Source organism: Oenanthe melanoleuca, chromosome 10 (genome assembly GCF_029582105.1).
Source record: "Oenanthe melanoleuca isolate GR-GAL-2019-014 chromosome 10, OMel1.0, whole genome shotgun sequence".
In the NCBI taxonomy this organism is placed as follows: domain Eukaryota; kingdom Metazoa; phylum Chordata; class Aves; order Passeriformes; family Muscicapidae; genus Oenanthe; species Oenanthe melanoleuca.
In genome coordinates this window covers 4,650,340-4,670,845 of record NC_079344.1, presented here as the reverse complement: position 1 = coordinate 4,670,845, position 20,506 = coordinate 4,650,340, and the positions used below count along the sequence as shown (strand labels likewise).

Genomic DNA, 20,506 nt, shown 5'->3' with positions numbered 1-20,506 from the left:
AGAATGTACACTTCATTAAGAGTTAATGCCACTGCTCAGTGAAAAAGCAAGAAGGCCTACCAGGCATTGATAGTGTGCAGATATTGAGGGATCTCTGTGCTGGAAGTTGCAGTTTGCTGTGCTGAATAATTCACGTTTTTGTGATGTGACAGAGTTGCTGAGGTCCTCTCCCCTTCTCTGCCCTGTCTTGTATGGGCATATATGTGTGCTTTATTCATACAAAAATGTGTTATACAATATAAAGGGATCCTGAACTTGTGTTTCCAAGAGAATCCTTCCATATAGTTTGCATACCCCGTCTTAAAGATGGATTTTGGAACATATTTAGATGATTTAAAAAAACAAAAAACAAAAAACAAACCCAAGCACCTAGTGTAGGTGCTGTCTGTGTCAGGGTCACTCCCTGCCCCAGGCTGCCCTGCTCGAAGGGGCCTGGGAGCGCTGGGTGCTCTGGCTCTCCCCTGGGGCTCTCTCCCAGCAGCTCCCCGCGCCTTTGGGAAGCGTTTGCCAAAGTTGGAAGCAACTTTAGACAGAGCCAGATGGCCGTGTGGCTGGAGCTGCATCGAGCGGCGTCTGCACGGCCACAAGTGCTCTAATTTAATTAAAACAAAAAGCAGACGATTATCTCAGGGCTCAGGACGTGCCCATGTGCGGGTTCCCTGCGGCTCCTGGCGCGTAGGGCTGCGTGTGCCGAGCCCTGGGCGCCCGCGGGCCCGTGCGCGCCTCCTCCCGGGGCCGGGGCCGGGGCGCGGAGCGGGGGCTGGCGCGCCCCCCGCGCCCAACCCCCGCGCCGGCCGGAGATGGTTCAGTCCTGCTTTGCATAAGCCGCCTTTGAGCGCTCCATGTGCGCGGCGGCGGGTGGATGCCGTGGGGAGCGGGAGGCGGCGCGCTGAGCCCGGCCCGCGCCAGCCGCGCCATGTACTGCGCCTACCCCGTGCCCGGCGTGGGCAGCAGCTCCCTCATGTACTACTACAACGGCAAGACGGTGAGGGGCCGCCTTTGTCCGGGGCCGCCGGGCCGGGCTCACGCAAGTTGTCCGCGCCGGGGCCCCGCCGGCCCGGCTACGCTGTGGCGGGGGCTCCGCGGGGGCGCACGGCGGCTCGGGTCTGAGGGGAGCGCGCTGGGCCGGGGGGATGCTTTGTGTGACGGGGGACGGGCGGCCGCGCAAGACCCGCCGAAGTTTGTGTTCCTGCGCGCCCGCGGCTTTTCTTTGGGGGCTGCAGGTTTGGCTGGGGTTGTTTTGGGTTCGTTTCTAAGCGGTGCCCTCCCCAAGCGCTGCAGGGCTGCTCTGTGCAGCGCTCCGCAGCCCGCGGCTCTGGCGGCCGAGCCCCGGGCAGTGCCGCGCCCCGGGCCGGCTGCCAGCGCTGCGCTGCCCGCGCCGGGCGCTCGCCGCGGGAGTTCGCGACCATCAAATGTTCCTGCAAACGCGGGAGGGGGGCAAAAATGCAGATTCCGGAGCGGGGAGGGGGGAGGAATCTCTTCCCTGTGGATTTAACTTTGTGGAAACTGAACGAGGTATTTCTGTTTCGTGGTAGATTCTTCTAATTTTTAAATTAGAACACCAGTTCTGATTTTTGCGTGTAAAAATTAGCATACGATGGTAAATTAACAACGGTGTGTTTCTTCCTGTTTATGTTGTATGTGGTTTTGGCTTTCTTCTGTTATAAAAATAGTATTAAGTAGGAAAAGGGGAGATGCTGATACTGATCTTTTTTGGTGGCTTTTGTTTTGTTTTGTTTCGTTTCTTTATTGCTGGTCCGCCTCCCGTGGGCCTGTATGAGTTTTGCTTTCATTAGAAAACTTTTTTTTGCCAAGATTTTTGTTCAATGGTAATTAAATTATGAATCTTTATATTCATAAAAGACGCCGTGTATGAGCTTCTTGAATAACAGCAAAGACACTGGAGGAGAGGTTGGGGAATCAGTAAAATCGCTTGGTCTCTATTTCATTTCCTTTGGTATAAATGCCAGCTGTCTTTCAAATATGAAATGATTTTTCTTTCATGTCTGCTCCTAGGCTAAAACAATCTGTTTGAAGTTTTATGTGAAGATATATATAAGACTTAAGTAAAATTAACTATACAATACCCCTGAAGCAAAGGGAATATAACTTGCATGGAGTTTTGATTTTATTCTTTCTAGAGCACAGATCACTCTATTACAACATTTCTCTTTGTTCTTGTAGCAGGAAAAAAGGCTTTGATCTTATTAAGTATTTCCAGGCATATAGTAGATGGAAGTGCTGGTACTGTAGGAGGGCATGGCTTGAAAATTGATAGCATGTGCCTGTTATGGGTCAGAGGTGACCTTTATGAGCTTGAAAACTTAGTAAATAGATGACAAATCATATGATCATCCTATATCATATTGCCTGAGGTTTTATTTAATATTAAGCAAAAAAAAAAAAACGTATTATTTTTAAAAGTGGCAACTTTTACCACTATTTCTCCTAGGAATACTGCAAGTTGGCTTAAATTACTAATTTAAATATGCATAAAGAGGTTATGTGGAGTTGTGGGATTGGTTTTTGTCTTAGTTTTTGAAGCACGCCTCTTGGTGTGTGTGCCAGATCTTTGTATGAGCCTTTCTACAGTGAGAGAACAGTACATACCCTAATTTTGATGTCTTAGTGCTTTTATTTGTATTGTCTGAAAAATTAGTACTTGTTAGCATGAACCTGATTGTTCAAGTCGGAGGTTTTTATTTAAATCATCGTATTAGATTTTGGATGCTGGCATTCCTTGATACCTGCTAATGTAAATAAGATCTGATTTATGTAAAATAAGTGAGAAAGCACATGTAGAAAATGTTTAAAGTTTTTATTGAAAAATGTTTTGTTCGTTTCAATTTCTTTAATTTGTAAGCCAAAGCAAAGCTTAATATTATGCTAAAAACCAAGCATATGAGCACCCCAAAAGATGATTCGGTGGGGACTGACACATATATTAAAGCCTGAAATATAAATCAGGGGCTTTTACTGTTAGAAGTTCAGTTTTTGTAATTTCTTTATTTCTTTAGGAATTTCTTTAGGAAGGATCCATCGAAGTAAAAAGTAGTTGTTTAATACAAATCCCTTTCTGAGTAGTAAAATTTTACACTTATTTGTGATAGATGCTATAGGAAAAAAAAAATGTGTTTCAAGAATCCCCTTCCATCAAAAAAAAGACCTTATCTATTTCGTAAAGAAGATAAAACAGTTATACTGCACTAGACATAGCCTGGGTTTTTTCTGGTGGTTTTTTTTTTTTTTTTTTTTTTTCCTTTTTTTCCTTTTTTTATATTTTTTTGGGGGGGGGGTGGGGGGGAGTGTTGTTGTGTGTTTGTGGTTTTTTTGCCCTTCACCTGTTGACATAGAGAATATACTCAGTTTAAGAAAAGCTTACAGAATTTTCATATAGAGCTTTCGGGAAAAAAAATTAAAGCTCTACTTAAAAATTGTTTCTATTATTAAAGTTTTATCTTCTCTTTCATTCAAGAGCCATGCTGCTGACCTCAGTCCCCCAAATAATCAAAACAAAAATAAAATTAAAATAAAGCTGCAGAAATATTTAGGTAGCGATAATAGCACAAATGTAAATTAAACCTTTTTGTGTTTTATTTTTTTAAATTAATGCATAATTAAGCAAACTTCTTCATTCACTGTGGCCTTTTCATTTAGATTTTAGAAAGTACAACGCTACAACTATAATTACATTTGGTAGAAGCCTGATACCATCTTTGTGCTTAAAAGTAAAATACACTTGCATGATTTCCACTGTTTTCAGTTCACCTACAAGTATAGAAATAAGATATTTTCTAAATATACTGTAGAATTATTTTAATACAGATGTCGATGCAGTAATGTGTCAGTTATCACCAAAATAAATAATATTTGAAAAAAAGATTGTATTTCATTTTATATCGCCTATTGCTACTATTTCATATGAGAATAGATTTGTGAGTATATTCACTTTATTGTTTTATCTTGTGCATTTTATGGGTTGATTTAATATGCCAGTCTATGTACAAGTATATTTTATTATTGAATAAATATTTATTTTTCTCATCATAGGCTGAGATTGAGCCCTTCTCCAAGGTGGAGAACCTTCATCTTTTACAGTAGATTTCTACAATGCCTATTTTAAAAGGACAAAAAAAGTCAGGAGATATAGGTATTTTGCATATGCGTAGTGTTTGGTGATTTGCTTTTTGGTAAACTAGCTTATATTGGGATTTTTTTGGAGAAAATACTCTTTTCTTTGAGAATTTCATGGCTGTAAGAAGCTTTTTATAAACATGTTGCTGATGAGCACATGTTTATAGCTGAACAAATACACAGAGATGGGGAGAGCTGGGTACATTTGGGATTTTTTAGTGCAGGAGTTGCCCGCTTGCAGCCGTCACTGCGCTGGAAGGAGCGCAGCGTTAATAATGCTGCGCGATGCTCGCATGACACGACAGCATGCCTTGTGTGCCTGTTATGCAATAAATAATGCACCTAGGCTTCTAACCTCCATGGTAAATGTTTTCAGTTTGTAAATTTTGGAGCAACCAGGTGCTAAGATTCAATTTTGCTTTTATTAGTGTTAAACCAGCTAGTACACGGGGAGGAAGGTACAATTAAAGCTGTTCTGTACCATATGCTGCCCACAGCAACTTACACAAGGTCAAAGCTAACATTTGTGAGTCAGGACAAATATAAGATCGTCTGGAAAATCTCTAGGGGTACGTGGCTGTGGACATTGAATAAAGAGAGGTAGTAAACAGTGGTCAGCTGGATTTTTATTTTCTTTTTGTTTCTTGTTTTTTTCTTTCCCCTCCCCATCCCACTAAAAAATGATGAGTTACGACCCATCAGCCCAAGAGAGTTTTCCCTGTTCCACTCCGTTGGGTTGAACTGCCAATCTGCTGAGCAGCAGTCCACTGCCAGAAGGGTGTCTTGTCTGCAGCAAGCTTTATTAATGCTTTAGAGTGAAGCTTCTGTCCATTTCCTTGGGCACATGACAGCAGCCAGGGATGGGCTCAGGTGCTGTATGGGGCAGATCTGTAGTTCTCAGAACGCGCTCCCCAAAGAGGAACGCATCCCGTTTGCTCCATGCCTTGGCTCCCATTAGCACGTGCACAGCAAGGTCTGTCTGGAGAAATACAACAGTCTGTGCTGGAGGTGCAGAACCAGAGAGGGCTTCAGACAAGAGAGGGGCAAATGGAAAAGATGGCCTGTATCATCTGCTGCTTGTGTCTGGGGGCACTGCTGGTGCTGGGGATTCCTCCCAGCTCGAGCCACCTTCTGAAATACGGGGAACAGGTTTAGAAACAGGCGGGGTAGTTTCAGCTGTTCTGGTTTTTGTTTCCTGAAAATCTGAATTTAATCAGGAGTTTTTGAAGACATAATTGCATGTGTCCCTTAGTGACAGCATGATTTGAAGAGTGTGGTGAAGAAATTTTGCTTAGGAAATAAAATATAAAAAGAATCTTCAAGCACTATATAAATACATTTTTTTTTCCTAATGTTATTTTTACTGCCTTACCTTGTTTTTCTTCCACTCTCTAGTTGACACTACAAAAAAAACCCCAAAAATCAAAGAAATACTACTACTAATCAAAAAAACAAACCAGGCCAAAAGGTTTTTCTATACTGAGTTTGAGATTGCTGCTAAGTTTGCCTCTCACTTTTTAACATGACTTAAAAATTGTCATTCCCTAGGGAAGAAGCTAGGAAGTACTTGTGCTATGTATCATTACAGTGGGATTCTGCATTTCAAAAATACCCAAATAGGCATGTGTAGCATGCCTAAACTGCATAAACATTTATTTAAGATGGAATTCAGTTTAGCTTCTCTAAGAAGTTTGAATTTTATAACATCCTTAAAAACTATGGTTTGATTTGCAGACAGGTTCTGTTGTCTTAAAGGAGTCTTTTATTTCATTTTGGATGGTGAGAAGAGTTTTTTAAACATGTGAACTTTTACACCTGGTATTGGAAACAAAAGTATGGGTGAGGATGTGTTTATACTGACTTAGTGCACTAGGGCTTTTTATTTTATCATCTTGCTTAAATCTCAGGTAAACAATAATTTAGACTGGATCTTGGGTTTGGTTGGGTTTGTTGGTTTTTTTTAAGCTTCTGTCTTGCTGTAAAGAGTACGGAAAACTAGTTAATATTCTGCATTCCTAAAGAAATACAGTAAACATGAAAACAAGTTTCCTTTTCCTAGAACTGCCTTTCAGCAAAATTAGTTTTTGCTACAAAAGCTGCAGATAATACTCTGTAAAGTTTTGCCACATGTACAAATCATTCATCAGCGCGCACTTGCATGACTGATGCTGATGGAATGCAGATAGGCTACTTAGCAGAGTTTACAAGCTACAGAATAGGTTATTCATCTTTACTGGTTTCAAAAAATTCTGTCTCAAGCAGCTTGACAAATATTTTCCTGAACTTCCAAGAATTGCTAATAACTATGCTTAAATGAGTAACATAATTCATAATTTCATAAACAGTGTGTGATGGGAGCCTTGGTCTTGAGATAGCATGAGCTCATCGGAAGTAAGTTTGGTTGCTTCACTGCTGTTTTTTTTAATCTGCTTTTAAAATTAATATTAAACATTGATAAATATTTAAGGATTTGAAACAGGAAAATTGCCTGAGAGGATGGATGCCAACAGGAGGACTCCAAGTGTTATATTTATTAAATGCATTTATAGAACAAGACTTGGAAGTTTTACGTAGCATAAAATTCGATAAATCCAGATATTCAAATTACTGTTGAAGTTATTGGCACTTGTATTAGTGAACAGAAGCAACAGTGAGTAATATTTGAAGTGTTTTAGAGATATTGGGTCCATCTAAGTTTCATGGTAGTGTTCATTACCTGTGGTAATCACCAAGGCAGATTTCAGAATTGGGATGATGCTTTTGTTTTGATTAAACAGATAAAAAAAAATAAAAAACAAATTAAAAAAGCTGATGTTTTATAGCTAATATCTCCTCAGCTCTGAAGTCAGCCCCTGCCACTATCCCTCATAAAGAAATCTGAGTTGTCATCCTGCCTTTCCTGCTGGAGAGATGAAAAGCAAAGGGCGCAGAAGAGACTGATGTGGGTCTCTGACTTGCTGTCCTCTGCAGCTCGTTTGTCCTGCTTGCCTCAGTGGAGGCTATCAACTCTTCAGGAGCGCCGCAGCGTTAGGATTGATGTATATATTAGCACAGCTCCAAAAAAGTCGAGTCCAAGGCTTGATAAGTCATGTAAAAAAACTGGTTTTGGCTTTCGTTTATCGGAAGGGAATTTCCCATTCATAATGGGAGAGTGTTTTGCTTGTCAGCATGGAGGCACGTTCGGTGCCTTTGGGCACAGTGCTTTTGAGGGGATTAAAGATGGGCTCCTCTTCTACCTGCTGGAGACAGCCCTCTTCAAGGAGACTGCAAACAGGCTGACCTTTTAACAGTATTCCTTCCTTGTCTTAGTGGGAATGTCAGCCAGGAAAAACTGGTTTGATGCCTCCTGGATGTCAGTGTTATCAGTTTAATAGCTAAAAGAGGCTGTCTTGAGCAGCCACGTCATATTTTTAACTGCGTTACTCAGCTGTTGCAGAAGAGAAAGCCCTTTAAGTAGGACACTGAGTCCTACAGGGGAGCTGCTGCACAGCCCTGCCAGCAGCACTGGGGTACGTTTGGCTGGGTGGGGGTCCCAGTGCCTGTGGGCCTTTCGGAGAGAACAGACTGCTTGCTCTGATGCATTGCTTCCCAACTTAAAAATAAAATTTCATCCTTTTTTTGTCAACTTTCTTATTTAAAACCTTTGTATTTTGCATCTCATAGACTTTGGGTTAATTTTAGTAAAATTTCTCCTTTGCTTTTAAATTTTGTTTGTAGTAACGCAACACAAAAATTATGATTAGGTCATTAACCAGAAAAAACCCGGCGCTCATCTGCAGGTGATCAGATGACATCAGAGGTCTGGTTTTAATTTGTGGGTAGTTCTGATTGTAACTAAAAGAGACTCGCTCCTTTTGTGGAATTGGCTGGCTATTTCCCCACATCTGGAGTTAATGAAGTCTTTGAGACCACATCAGTTGTGTTTTGCCGCAAGAACCCTTTGATCTGAAAAATCTAGACTGGCGCAAGTGCAGCTTCATAACATTGCAGCTATGTTTTTGCAAGCTATAGTTAAGATACCAAAACAAGCAGAAACTATATGAAGTTATGTGTCTGTGCTAAGACTTTCATGTAGCTGTTTGCAAGGGCCTCTTTTACATTTATATACTTGGTAATATTTTTATTATGTTAATGGCTTGTACATATGTATTTGTAAATTATACATTTGCAGGAGTTTTTGAGTTTAATTCCCCTTTTGAGATAGTGTTTAATCAGTTTTTATAAATCACCCATCTATGTAAAACGTTAAAATTTCAGTCCGAAGCTTGTATTTACAAATCTCATCGATAACGTTGCAGTTTAAAGGTAGTATAATTCGTCACTGTAGGTGATTTCACATTAATCAGTGTACATCTCCATGGCAGTACTAAATGTCATAAAGCTTTGTTTCCACTGCTGTCCTGTGACAGTGATAGATTATCCATCAGCTATAGCATATGCTGTGTTATTCTGCACAACAGAGAGCTTGTAAATTAAGCCCAGTTTTACCTAATATGTTTGCAGTCTTATGAGTGCGAGTATTTACAATTTGACAGAGTGACATTTCTGTTAAAATATGTCTCAGGCATGGAATATACATGCATTCATCATATAGAGTAAATACATATGTACTGTGAACACTGCTCAGAATGTATTGTCATTCTGTCACTCAGGTCTGGTAAGTATCTCTATTTTATATTTATTCCATAAACTGAAAAATTTCGAGTAAAATATTGAGCAGCAGCTTTCTGAAAAGCTTTCTTTTAAAAAAAAAATTTCATTTGTTTTCAATAAAAAACGGTGATAAACAAGCATGTAACTTAAAGTTTTGAGTTTTCAACTTGACTCCTTCTAACCAGGTGTGTGTTTACCTGCTGCCCTGTTCATTCCGCGGCTGATCCCGACACTGTGGCCGGGCCGTGCCCTGTGCCGTGTCCCGACTCCAGCACTGTGGGGTTGCAGGGGTTTGCTGCGATGGTGCTGCTGTGCAGCGCGGCCGAGCGCGCCGTGCCTGGGCGCGGGTGATGTCAGAGGCGCTGGCTCCGGCACATCCCGGCCATTTGTTCCCACAGCAGCGGGGCTGCAAGAGCTTCGGCAGGGGAGGAGAGAGATTGGGATGCAAATGGAGCGCGACTTGCCCACTTCACTATCCTCAATGTCCCTATCAGAGCAGTCGCTCTCTGCGAGAACAATGGTTCTTTTTTAGGGAACTTAGGCTTTTTTGTTGGCTAGCCTGGTTTTCCTGGCCCTTCTCTTGCTTGGTAAACAACGTCTCAGACCAGGGAGAGTTGTGAATTCTATAGAAATGCGTATGCCCGTATGTGCACAGGAGGGGATCAAAATAATCACTTTTGAATGTTAGGGCATAGTGCACTTTTTAAATTGCATTATATGAGCTTTGAAGTTACGAAATTATTCTTCATATATGTATTTATGAAGTCATCTGTATTTAAGAAGTTGGATAAACAATTAAGAATGCCACATTTTTCTTCATAGCAAAAAGACGCTCCAGTTTAAATGCTACATTTTTATAAATTTTGCTGTCATATATGTTGATTTGCTTTTTTTTTTAAATTTATCTTCTAACACACACTAACCATTGCAATATTTGGTATAGAACTAGTAGAGTCCTAGATGCTGTTCATTTTACTTAGCTTCTTCCTGAATACACTATATTTCTTCTTAGAGTTGCTCAGTAAAAGACTTTGAGTCATGTTTATTTGGCATCTTATGTTTTTAACTTGAAAAGAAAATTTGTTGCTCACAAGCTGAGAATGGGCATTCCACTGGTGTGTTAACACTGAAAAAACAATAATAGTGCTTTTCTTTAAAGCTAGGCCAGTGTGAAAATTACGTGCTCGCTGTTGCAGTTTTAAGATTATTCCTGAGGACATGCATGTGTGTATTTCTGATGACTCTCCAAAGGCGTGCGAGTTTCTGAATGGATGATAAAAAGGTTGCATTAAAACCTTTCTGTTTGTCACTGGATATTCTTTTTCTTTCTGATTGTTAGGATGCCAGCTAATTAAATATTCAAACAGGCATACAGTTGTTTTAAAATAAAATTTGTTTGGGGCCCAGTTGTTTTATCTTGCTTTTTTATCTTGAGCAACAAGTCTGTGCGAGTCGTGTACTTAGAAAGCAAAATCAGCATTCAGGCTTTTATCAGGCCACCTGGCTGAGTTGGCACACCAGAAAGTGTGTTGTTAGGATCATTCTACTGTAGTTTCTCTGTACTGTGGCAACTTGCTAAAAAGCAAATAAAACAAGGGCAACAAATGCTGCGGCTTGCTACACTGTTCTTTTTTTATTTGTGCTTTCTCTCTCTATCTGTATGCTGTTGTGTTTTTTTTTAATGCATGACACCCAGTTATTGCTAACCTGCTTTTATTGCTCTCCACTGTGTAGGTGTATGCACCATCCCCGAGTTCTGATGATTTCAACAGAGAATCTCCAAGTTACCCATCTCCTAAGCCACCAAGCAGTATGTTTGCTAGCACTTTCTTTATGCAAGGTGGGTAAAATGCCACTTGTCCTTTAGGCAGAAATCTGCAGTCAGGCACTGTTTTACTGGGTGAATGAAGAAGTGTTGAGAGCATATAGTGCTAGAGCCTATGGTTAAGCTTTATATACTTTTGAAACAGTTAGATGAAGGGAACTGTCTGTTGATGTAAAGTTTTTCTCATGACATTAATTGCTGACTGAAATTTAAAGGGATTACACACCAGGCCAGATGGACAGAATTCCCATCCTTTGATTTGTAGGGGCTTCAGAGCAGCACACTGGAGCGATAGAGAAAAATGAGGTGGGGACTTATTGACTCTTCTGGAATTTGACTGTACAGTATCAGCTAACAGTCTTATGTTCTCAAATGCTTGTATATCCAGCATGCCAGAAAAAAGGGGGTTGCACTGAATGAAACGAGCAGAATGCACTTCCTCAGCCTCACGTCACACAATTAGCTCGTGCTGCAGTCTGGTTTGGAGCACACTGAGAGCTCAGTGTCTCAGTACGGGAATTCACAGAGCACTCCAGTTTGTGCTACAGAAGGGAAACTGCACTGACACACAGGCTAAGGCTTATGTAATGTAGTCATTTCAGCTACTTAAGTCTGCTATGTTGAAATGTTTTTATATTTTTGTGGTGCTAAGGTATCTTAGACTATAAATTGCTTGTTTTATGTAAATAGATGTTTTGCAGTGTATGTTTATGATGAGTTCTGTTTGGCCAAACATCTTACCCCTCCACCTCCTTTTTTATTATTTCTTTCAGTCTGGACTTTTTATCAACATTCTTGATTTAAATCTGGCCTTACTGAAGGTCTGTGTAATTAGCAGAAGTGCTTGGTATTTTCTCAGCTGTGGTTGGATTATATTTCAGCTATAAAGCCTCTGTTGTTTCTTTGTTGTTTTTTTTTTTTTTTTTTAATAAATATAGCAACAGTGTGGTGGCATGAAAATAGAAGATTCAGTATAAACTGGTCACCATTTCACCACTCATGTTAGTCTCAGTAACTGAATTCTGTATTTGTTTAAAATAATCTTGTAAATTAACAAAGAAATAAGTGTTTTTCATTAAATGTATTTTTCTTGTTTTCTTTTCTACTGAAAAAATACTACCAAATAAAAAAAAGATGGGACCCACAATTCTTCTGACCTCTGGAGTTCGTCCAATGGCATGAGCCAGCCTGGCTATGGTGGGATGCTTGGAGGCTCCTCTTCCCACATGTCCCAGTCCGGCAGTTACGGCAGCCTGCACGCACATGATCGTTTGGTAAGACTCAGCACACATTAGTCTGTTTATAGTTGTGTATGGAGATCTAACTTAGGGGAATTAACTTCCTGTTTGCTGCTCATGTATGTCAGTTAAAAACCCAGTTGTTAGAAATCACAAACTTTGTGTATTAGATATATGTCCTTTTAGTTATGTCTATTGTATAAATAAAAATCTATGGCTGCGTAGAGGTCTGTTCAGAGGATGGATGAGTCCCGTTCTTCTGTAATAAAGAGCTGGGTGTTACATGTTTGGTGTCTTAAAATATCAACATTTATTTAAGGACTACTTAATGTCTTATGTCTGCTTCTCTTTTCTCCAGAGCTATCCCCCTCATTCAGTCTCACCTACAGATATAAATGCCAGTCTTCCTCCAATGTCCAGCTTCCATCGTGGCAGTACCAGCAGTTCACCTTATGTAGCTGCCTCACACACTCCACCTGTCAATGGATCAGATAATATTCTGGGTAAAAAGTTCTTCCTGTTTTTTTTTTTTTTTCATTTTACAAGGAAATGAAATTTAGGGCTGCATGACGCACAAAATTAGTAAGATTTAATTTATGGCATGCTTGTAGATCAGGAAAAATTCACCACTGTGATATTTCTGTTCTCAGTATGGCTGAGGCAAATTGTTTTTCAGTCAGCTTAAGACTTACCCATTTATTTGCTTTTGCAGTCAAGCCTATGCTCAAGGACTGGATGTGCCTGACTTAATGCCCACTGTGCCTCTGTAGTTCAGGACACGTGCATGTCCATATTGGCAGCTCTGGTGCTGAAGTTTTCAGAGCTTCTGTGTCACTAAAGCACTGCTCTGGAGAAAGGCAGGAAGGCTGTTTCTTAGGCGAGGTTGATAAAGTGCATCATAAATTCCTCTCTTAACTGTTTTAGAGATTAGAGAGTAGCCAGTATGGTGGCTGGTTTAGTCTCCTCTGTGCTCACCTAGGAAGCAAGAAGTACAGGATGATCATCTGTTCCTTGCACAGATTTACTCATCTTAAGATATAGCTGTAGAAGTTAAATGCTTGTAGATGCCCCTTGTCGGTTCGATAGGATTTGCACTTAGCTTCATTTTAAAGCAAGTGGAATTTAGTTAGGTTGACTATGTTAGCTTTGATTTGGGAGCATGTTTTGCACCAAGATCTTTAAACAGAACACAGTTAGTGGATCTGCATGGGAAATTCAGGCTGGAAAATCCAAGTTTGTCACAAACTTGGTAACAGCAAGCATTGTATTATTTGGATTTCTGATGTGAATGGCTTGCATTCACATTCAATACATATTTTGGCTTTAGAAGTTGATAACTGGAGAAAGAAGATTTGCTTTTAAAGGGTCTGTCTTCTACAGCAAAGCAGATATTTCAGAGGATTCAGTTCCTCTCTGTGTTTCCAATTGGCAGGGCTTCAGACTTCCTCTTGGCTTAATGGTGTGTGGAGCAAAAGGGCACGCAAAGCTGCTAACATGCAACTGAGAGCAGGGGTGACAGGAAGCTTGGTGCATCAGAGCTTTTCAGGGACTTGTTAAACTAAAGATGAGAGTACAACACAGGGAATTAGAGCAGGGGGAGCAAGGAGACACACAAGGAACTATTCTGTGAATTTGGCTTTAAGAATTAATTAAACGTGAAGCGCTTCAGTGATAGCAGTTTAGAAATAAGCGGCAATAATGTAATTTTCTGATTTTGATTTTTCTTTTCACATTTCATTAAAATTAGACTATGATCCTAGAAAATAATTTGTCTTTTTCTAGCTACTTTCACTTGTTGGTCCTTAAGTTATCAGGGTGATACTGTGTTTGACTTTTAAGAGGAGAGCATCTAAATGTAAATCTAATTGTTTTAATTAAATTTTTAAGTCTAATGAGAACTGATTCTATTGACACTGACTTCCTTAGAAAATCCATTTAAAAAGTGGTTGCTCAACTCTATGTGATGAATAAAATAATAAAAGTAAATAAAATTTCAGCTTTAAAAATAAGTGTTTGGTTTACTTTCCACATTTCAGGAAACAGAGGAAATGGTGCTGGAAGCTCACAGACAGGTGATGCACTTGGAAAGGCATTGGCATCTGTAAGTAGCAGAATATTCAGATCTGAAACACGTATTTTAGACCGTTATTTATGTGTCATTCATTTTATAATATCAGGAATTTTTACATACAAAGTCAAAACTATGTACTATGATGCAATTTCCTGTACTAAAAAAATGTCCTTTTTAAATGCAAGCGAAAAATGCTTTGAGTTGAAGAAGACTTATTCTGAATTCCTTTTTCTTCAGGTTATCAAAACATTTAAGGCAGATCTGGTTTAAAAAGCTGGTTAGACAAAGTAAAAGATAATCATAAAACGTTGATTTTTTTCTGTAGTGTTTTAGGTAAAGCTAATTATTTTCAACATTAGTGTTAGAGCAGATCCTGCTTCAAGGTTTAAAGTGTTTTCTCAGTGGTGTTATAAAACTGAGAGGTTTTGAATGCTGTGTTGTTTAGCTATAATCTATGGAACAGCCTTTAGAATGTTGTATATGCATAAATTTAAACTTTTTACTCCTGTTGGAATATTGTAAAACATGGCAAGTATCTCCAGTCTGCTGTAAGCTCTGTTTCCATATGCACGCATACAGTAATTATTTTTTCATGAGTACAATCAGATGTACTTTTGATAAAAGAATAATTGATACACAGCAGCAGAAATTTCAGAGTTGGGAATGGTGGCTGGGGAAGCACTTTGTATTTCTTGTATGGGGCAAACTTTGCCGCCCTAAATGACTGTCCCTGTGTTGGCTTCTGCATCCCTGAGCTCATACCAGTGAATGCAAATGTGCATATACATGCAGATCCTGTTACCCTTGCATCCCTCAGAGGGTCATATGTTAAAAGATTACCAGATCTGATAATGTCTGTAATGTCCATATTGGGGAGAACTCTGACCTACTGGCTTTGAGGAGAAAAATGTCCCTGTTGCTTTCGGGGATTCAGCAAGTAGATAACAATTTGGGAGTCCAGAGGGCAGTTAACGCTCTCTTTTGGTCTGTTCAAGTCCTGTCAGAAAAGAACGGGGATCATTTTGCCTCCTGGAAATAGCAGTGCTCACATACTCCAGGCTGTCCATTGCTCTGCAGATGTATTTGGGTGTCTGCTGTTCTGCATCCGGAACAAAATTTTTTTGTTAAGTCTGACACGCTGGCCAGTTAGACCTGCGGGACTTCATGACATTTTCTACTGCTCTCCTTTTCTAGATGATTTTCTCATCCTTTGAGGTATTTTTGTCCAAGTCACTAGCTGAGAAAGCCAGGCTGATGTTTTGAGGAAAAACTAAATATATTGCAAGTGGAAGTCAGGGCAGAAATGTTTAATCTAACTGGTGGGTGGGCTCTGGTTGTCATAGAAACTTGTTTCTGTCATCCCGTGTTGTTGCTTGGCAGGAGCAGCCAGGTCATTCCATAAATCATTTCTGTCATAGCTGATGGTGATGCATTCCATCTGCTCTATCAGTGCATGCCATAGTCTGCACACTTCAAATCCCTCGCCTCATCCATCTGCTTCCCCCGCACCCCGCACCACGCACACCCAGCACACTCCTCACGCTGCTTCAGCGAGAGCTCGGCTCGCGCTGGGCCGGGAGGGAGCTGGGCTCTCCTGCAGGTGAAGCTGACACACATGGATTGTGACAGCTAGGAAATCAAGAATATTTTTCTGTTTGAACAAAGTTGTATTTAAACACTGCGATTGTCGTGCCTTTTTTTCCCCCCTAAGATACCACTATATTCCTTTCTGTTTTGATTTTAAATGCTGCCGCTGCAACTGTTGGGAGGAATTTCTAGTTCTAAAATTCTGTTGATGTACATCTCACAATAGGCCTTTCATGTGTGAAACATCAGAGGATACGACATTTGTTCTTCAGTTTAGGTATTAAAGACCATACAGAATAGTATGTGATTAAACATGTAAGGCCAGATAATACATTTGCAAAGGTTCTTTTATTTTAGGTTTAAGCCTGGATAATTGTGGTCTTAATCTCAGGGTAGGCAAGAAAGAGAATTGTACATGAAAGTATTTACACAAAGTTCCCAAAGCCCTGTGGATTATGCATTAGTTTGGATAATGAACTAGTATAGATAGAAAGAAAAGAAAATCTGGGTATTCGTGCCATTTCTAATGTGTTTCCCTGAACATTTGCCAAACAATAACCCTTTAAGATTGTGCCCATGGAGGGTTATATGGCAGGAGAAACATCTGGTTTATTTCATTGCCTAATGCCAAATCAAAACACTTGGTCTTTAATTTAGAGGAGATCAAACAGGAGGACTGTTTAACTTTGTTGATTATATCAGACCTCTTTGTGATAACTTATGTTTTGATTCCTACCTCAGCACTGGGGTAAAGGCCTTTGTACCGTCTTGGTAGTTAAATAGCCACTGGTCCCTTCACAAAAGAAAAGAAAATGTAGGGAAGTTGACTTCTAAAAGTAATTCATGAATTAAGTTTCTTTGTTGCTTTAGACTCAATAACATTAACATAACAAAGCCTAACTGAAATGTACACTGTAGTGTTTAAAAAATTGGACTAACAGCTCCGAGGTTTGGCTCTGCAGGCTCTCAATTGTGCAGCTTTTGTCTAAGAGCCTTTTCATTAGACCCTGGCATATTGGCACCCCACTGATTGGAATGGACCATGACTGATAGGAGGAGGAGTCTCATTTGTTGCAGTAAAATGAGTCATGTTACCGTTTAAGCCTGGCAGAAGGTGTCAGGGTTGTTCATCATTGGTCATTTAACAGCACAGCAGCCAGGGACTGCATGCAGAATGAATTTTGACCTCGTGTTTTACTTGGGACTTTGCTGTACTGTAGATTTTCTCTGTCATAAAATACAGCAGAATAAAATTGGCAGGTAGACCTTTGGAAAATGAGCAGTTTCAAAGAAAACTTCGTGGCCTTTGACTTTATTTTAATTTTCTGTATCTTATCTGTCTGAAACTCTCTATGGTTCTTGTACTGACACCCAAGATTTATTTTTATGCTTATGTACAATGCATGAATTTCCTCCGGTAGTATGAGGTAGTTTGTTCTAAATATATTTCCTTTCTAGCATGTATGAAAAGGAGGAAGCATTTCCATTAGGGAACTGATGATCTTTTCTAATGGAAAAGTATGATACACCAGGAAGGAGCATGTGGTCTATCAGGTCCTGGTTTTGTCAGTTCAGAAAATACAATATGGAACTTAATGAAGTTATTGTCAGCTAAATGCTGAAATGTCATATTGTCTGTGTGAAGAGACATCAACCACACTGCCAGTGAAAATTATTTTAACTGCCATCTGATCTAACAAATCCTGGTCTCTGCTCAAGTAAAACAGGTTTGAACCAATGACCTATAAAAATATGTTCTGAAGTCCATAGTTAGCCTCTATATCTATTCAATTCCCTTCATAAAATGAGTTTTCTCAGTGTCTTGAGATTTTAATTTTTAATTAAAGCTTTAAGCATTATATCTTCTATTTTTACCAACAGTTTTTAATTTCATTAATAGCAAGGAAAGAATTGTAAGTTGAAACTTAGTATCTCAAGAGGCCAGTTGAAACTGAAATAAGAGAGAAACATGTTATGTGCTGCAATACATTGCAAGAGGAACAAAATTTCAAGTGTTTTTTGTTTGGTACGTAGCAATAATAAGAGAGCCTGAATGCTTTCTTGGTATTTTGTGAAGGATTAATTTTTAGCAGGTAACATCTGTTAACTGCTAAAATCTCTCTCTAAAGTTTGGAAAGTGATTATTCATTGGCATTTTCCTGAAGTTTTGTTTGATATAATTAGCTGTGTACTGTGAACTCTTACGTGAATTTTTCCCCTGCAGAGACAGAAAGGCTGTAATTTCTGTTGCTCTTAAATGAGAAGGAAGGTCAGTAATACTTGTGTCACTATGAAATACAGGCTGTGCTTATTTGGACAGCTGCTTGAAAATGAAAGTTCTTCGGACATTTTTAGAGCCTTGAGTAGAATAAAGCAGAACTGTAATTGAAGGATCAAATTGCATTTTTTTATCAATCCAGAATCAAGAGTGACAATTAAAACATGAAAAAGAATCCTAGTAGCTTTTTTTCCTGTATATTATAGCATATATTGATCTATAATCTCTTTGCCTGTTGTCAGATTTATTCTCCTGATCATACCAGCAGTAGTTTTCCATCGAATCCATCAACACCAGTTGGGTCACCATCGCCTCTTACAGGTATGAGACTGGCTATTTGTCATTACCTTGTTTGTTGTTCGAAAATGTCCTGTTTGGAAACACACAGTGAAATCAGCATTAACTTATTTGCTTAACTGCTTGTGCATTTTAGTTATTTTTCCATTGTACAAAATGAAGGTTTATAAATCCAGATTCATAGACATTTTGTTAGGGGCATTCACTTGACTCCTGGCAAGTTGCTTTGAAAATTAGCTAATTTAAATAATGTTTGGAAGCATTAACTGACCATACATTATCAGGGCTATAAAGATATTTGTACAGATTTGCACTGTTTGAGAGAAAGAAGAGTGATTTGATTTGATTTGGGGTTTTTTTAAAGCTATATGTTAGCGCTCTGCGGCAGCTTTCAGTGACAAACACAGCAGATGTGTGTTCCCTCTAATGAAAATATAGTAGGCTATGAGACTATCCAATTTTTACACAAGATAGCTTTTCATTCATGTATTTCATGAATGTTTTCATTCTATGGGAGAAGAATTTCTGGCATTTTTCAAAATAAATGCTGTGTATTGCAGCCACCTCTGTCACCTGTGCTTTGTGTGTTTTAGTGAATATGGGAAGGAGCATTCCAGTGTGGAGATGAACTGTGGGCAGCTGCCTACAGCTATTAGTGGTAGTGCAGCTTTCACAGACACTGTGGCCTCAGCTGTCTAGTAAAAGTTGAACAGCTGTTCTCCATATAGAGAGGACTGTGAAAGCTCCATTGACTTAAATTTGCTGTTTAACAAAGAACTAGAATTACAAGTAAGATGATGTAACTTTTAACCCTGTTCTTTCCTATAGTGCAATTTGTTAAATTATTTAACATTTATACAACAGTCTGCTTCCCCGTTCTCTGTTGTTTAATATAAGCCTGCAGGCTCCTGGCTATTGGTCACTTTTTAAAAGTGTTGTGCTTTTTCTAATACAATAAAATTACCTTAAGGTGAAAAGGGTACAGATTGAGTTTAGCTGAACACTTTTGTAATCTAGAGGAATAAATTAGCAAAGGTATTGCATGCAAAATACGGTCATCATCATATGGATGTGATTATGCATATCTCTATATGCAGTGTCACTCAAAACCTCCATCATACATGCTTCAATCCTGTTTAATGGAGACTGCTCTGGTTTCTGTGGATGTAATGGATTAATGAATATCTGACATGGTTTACCTGAGCAGCTGCTTTGGGCATTTCTTTTCTATTACTGAATAATCCATGTTGAATTGAGTAATGATGGGATTAATGGGATTTTTGATTTAGTGATTACAGTTGACAAAAAATGTTTTGTGTATTCTGTTGTACTGAAAAGGCAGATCAGACCAGAAAATTGTTATTATTTTCTTTTTAACATCAAAGCAAGCATTGAAAATATTTAGTGGCTGGAAGAAAGAAGTTCTGACATCTTAAAGTATTTAAAATTTTAAAGATCCCAATAAGGTTTTTTCAAGAGTCACCTAATGAAATACTGCACCTAATTTTTTAAGTGTGAAAGCACTGGCTAATTTCTGAGTTTAGAATACGAATTTGAGGTCACTAAAATTTGTATTTTCCTTTTGCTGTTATCTTTGCCTGTTGCAACCTGTATGAAATCTACAAAATTTGCACTTCATGTTCCTTATTTTGGATTCTGATGGTTAAGATGGTAGTGGACATAAGCAAATAATACTGAAATCCTTTTCAGGCTCAAACTTAGCATCTGCTTCACATTTATACCCTCCCATCCCCGTTAATTTCAGTGATACAGAATTTATCAAGCCTTTGGTAAATTGCTCCAGTAGTTAATTACCTTCATTTATGAATCTGGACTTTTATCTTTATTCCCAGATGAGTCACTAAGAACACGGTGAAGCACAATGTGAAGTAATTACTACTGCATTTATTGCTATTTATACTCCTGGTAGCCATTTTCTGTCTTGACCCAAAAAGTTATTGCAGATAAAACAAATGTTTTATGTGTACTGAAATAATATATTTTGGAGCATTTTAGCCTTCATTGTCATTTTCTCCTTTTGCAGTTAGGTATTTGTTTAGTTAGCATTCATAATATTACAGATTGCTTAAGTCATAATTTGCCCATCCTTTAATTGTGAATTAGGGTAGGAGTACTCTGTTACCAGGGAAAGCACTGACAGATACCAACGTCATGAGACCTTGGGGTTCATAAGCTCATGAGTGACTCTTTGGCTCTTATGTTGCTGAATGAGGATTAATGACGTTTTTTAATTCAGTTAAGTAAAAGCTTGGAGAACAACTTGATGAAAACCCCCAAGTATTATGAGACAATAGTGCGTGTCTCGCCTGCCCTGCCCTCATTTAATTTCTAATTTTACATAAACATGCCCAGAGCTGAGCATCTTGCATAGTTTTAATGTTTGTGTACATGCATGTGAAGTT

The 20,506-nt window shown here is 39.2% G+C and overlaps 1 protein-coding gene across 16 annotated transcripts in view; it reads left to right on the top strand.

The window, feature by feature from the left end:
• The window catches only part of TCF12 (transcription factor 12), a 158,816-nt gene that overhangs the window by 117,866 nt on the left and 20,444 nt on the right, over positions 1–20,506 (top strand). For 11 of the 16 annotated variants that reach the window (XM_056500085.1, XM_056500088.1, XM_056500079.1 and 8 more), the window contains exons 10-14: positions 10,522–10,627; positions 11,747–11,886; positions 12,209–12,353; positions 13,887–13,951; positions 18,029–18,107. In XM_056500085.1, coding sequence (XP_056356060.1) covers positions 10,522–10,627; positions 11,747–11,886; positions 12,209–12,353; positions 13,887–13,951; positions 18,029–18,107 — 535 coding nt within the window. Of the gene's footprint in view, positions 1–811; positions 986–1,358; positions 1,516–10,521; positions 10,628–11,746; positions 11,887–12,208; positions 12,354–13,886; positions 13,952–18,028; positions 18,108–20,506 lie in introns of those variants that run through there. The other 5 variants (XM_056500089.1, XM_056500092.1, XM_056500091.1 and 2 more) reach the window with 5 other exon arrangements.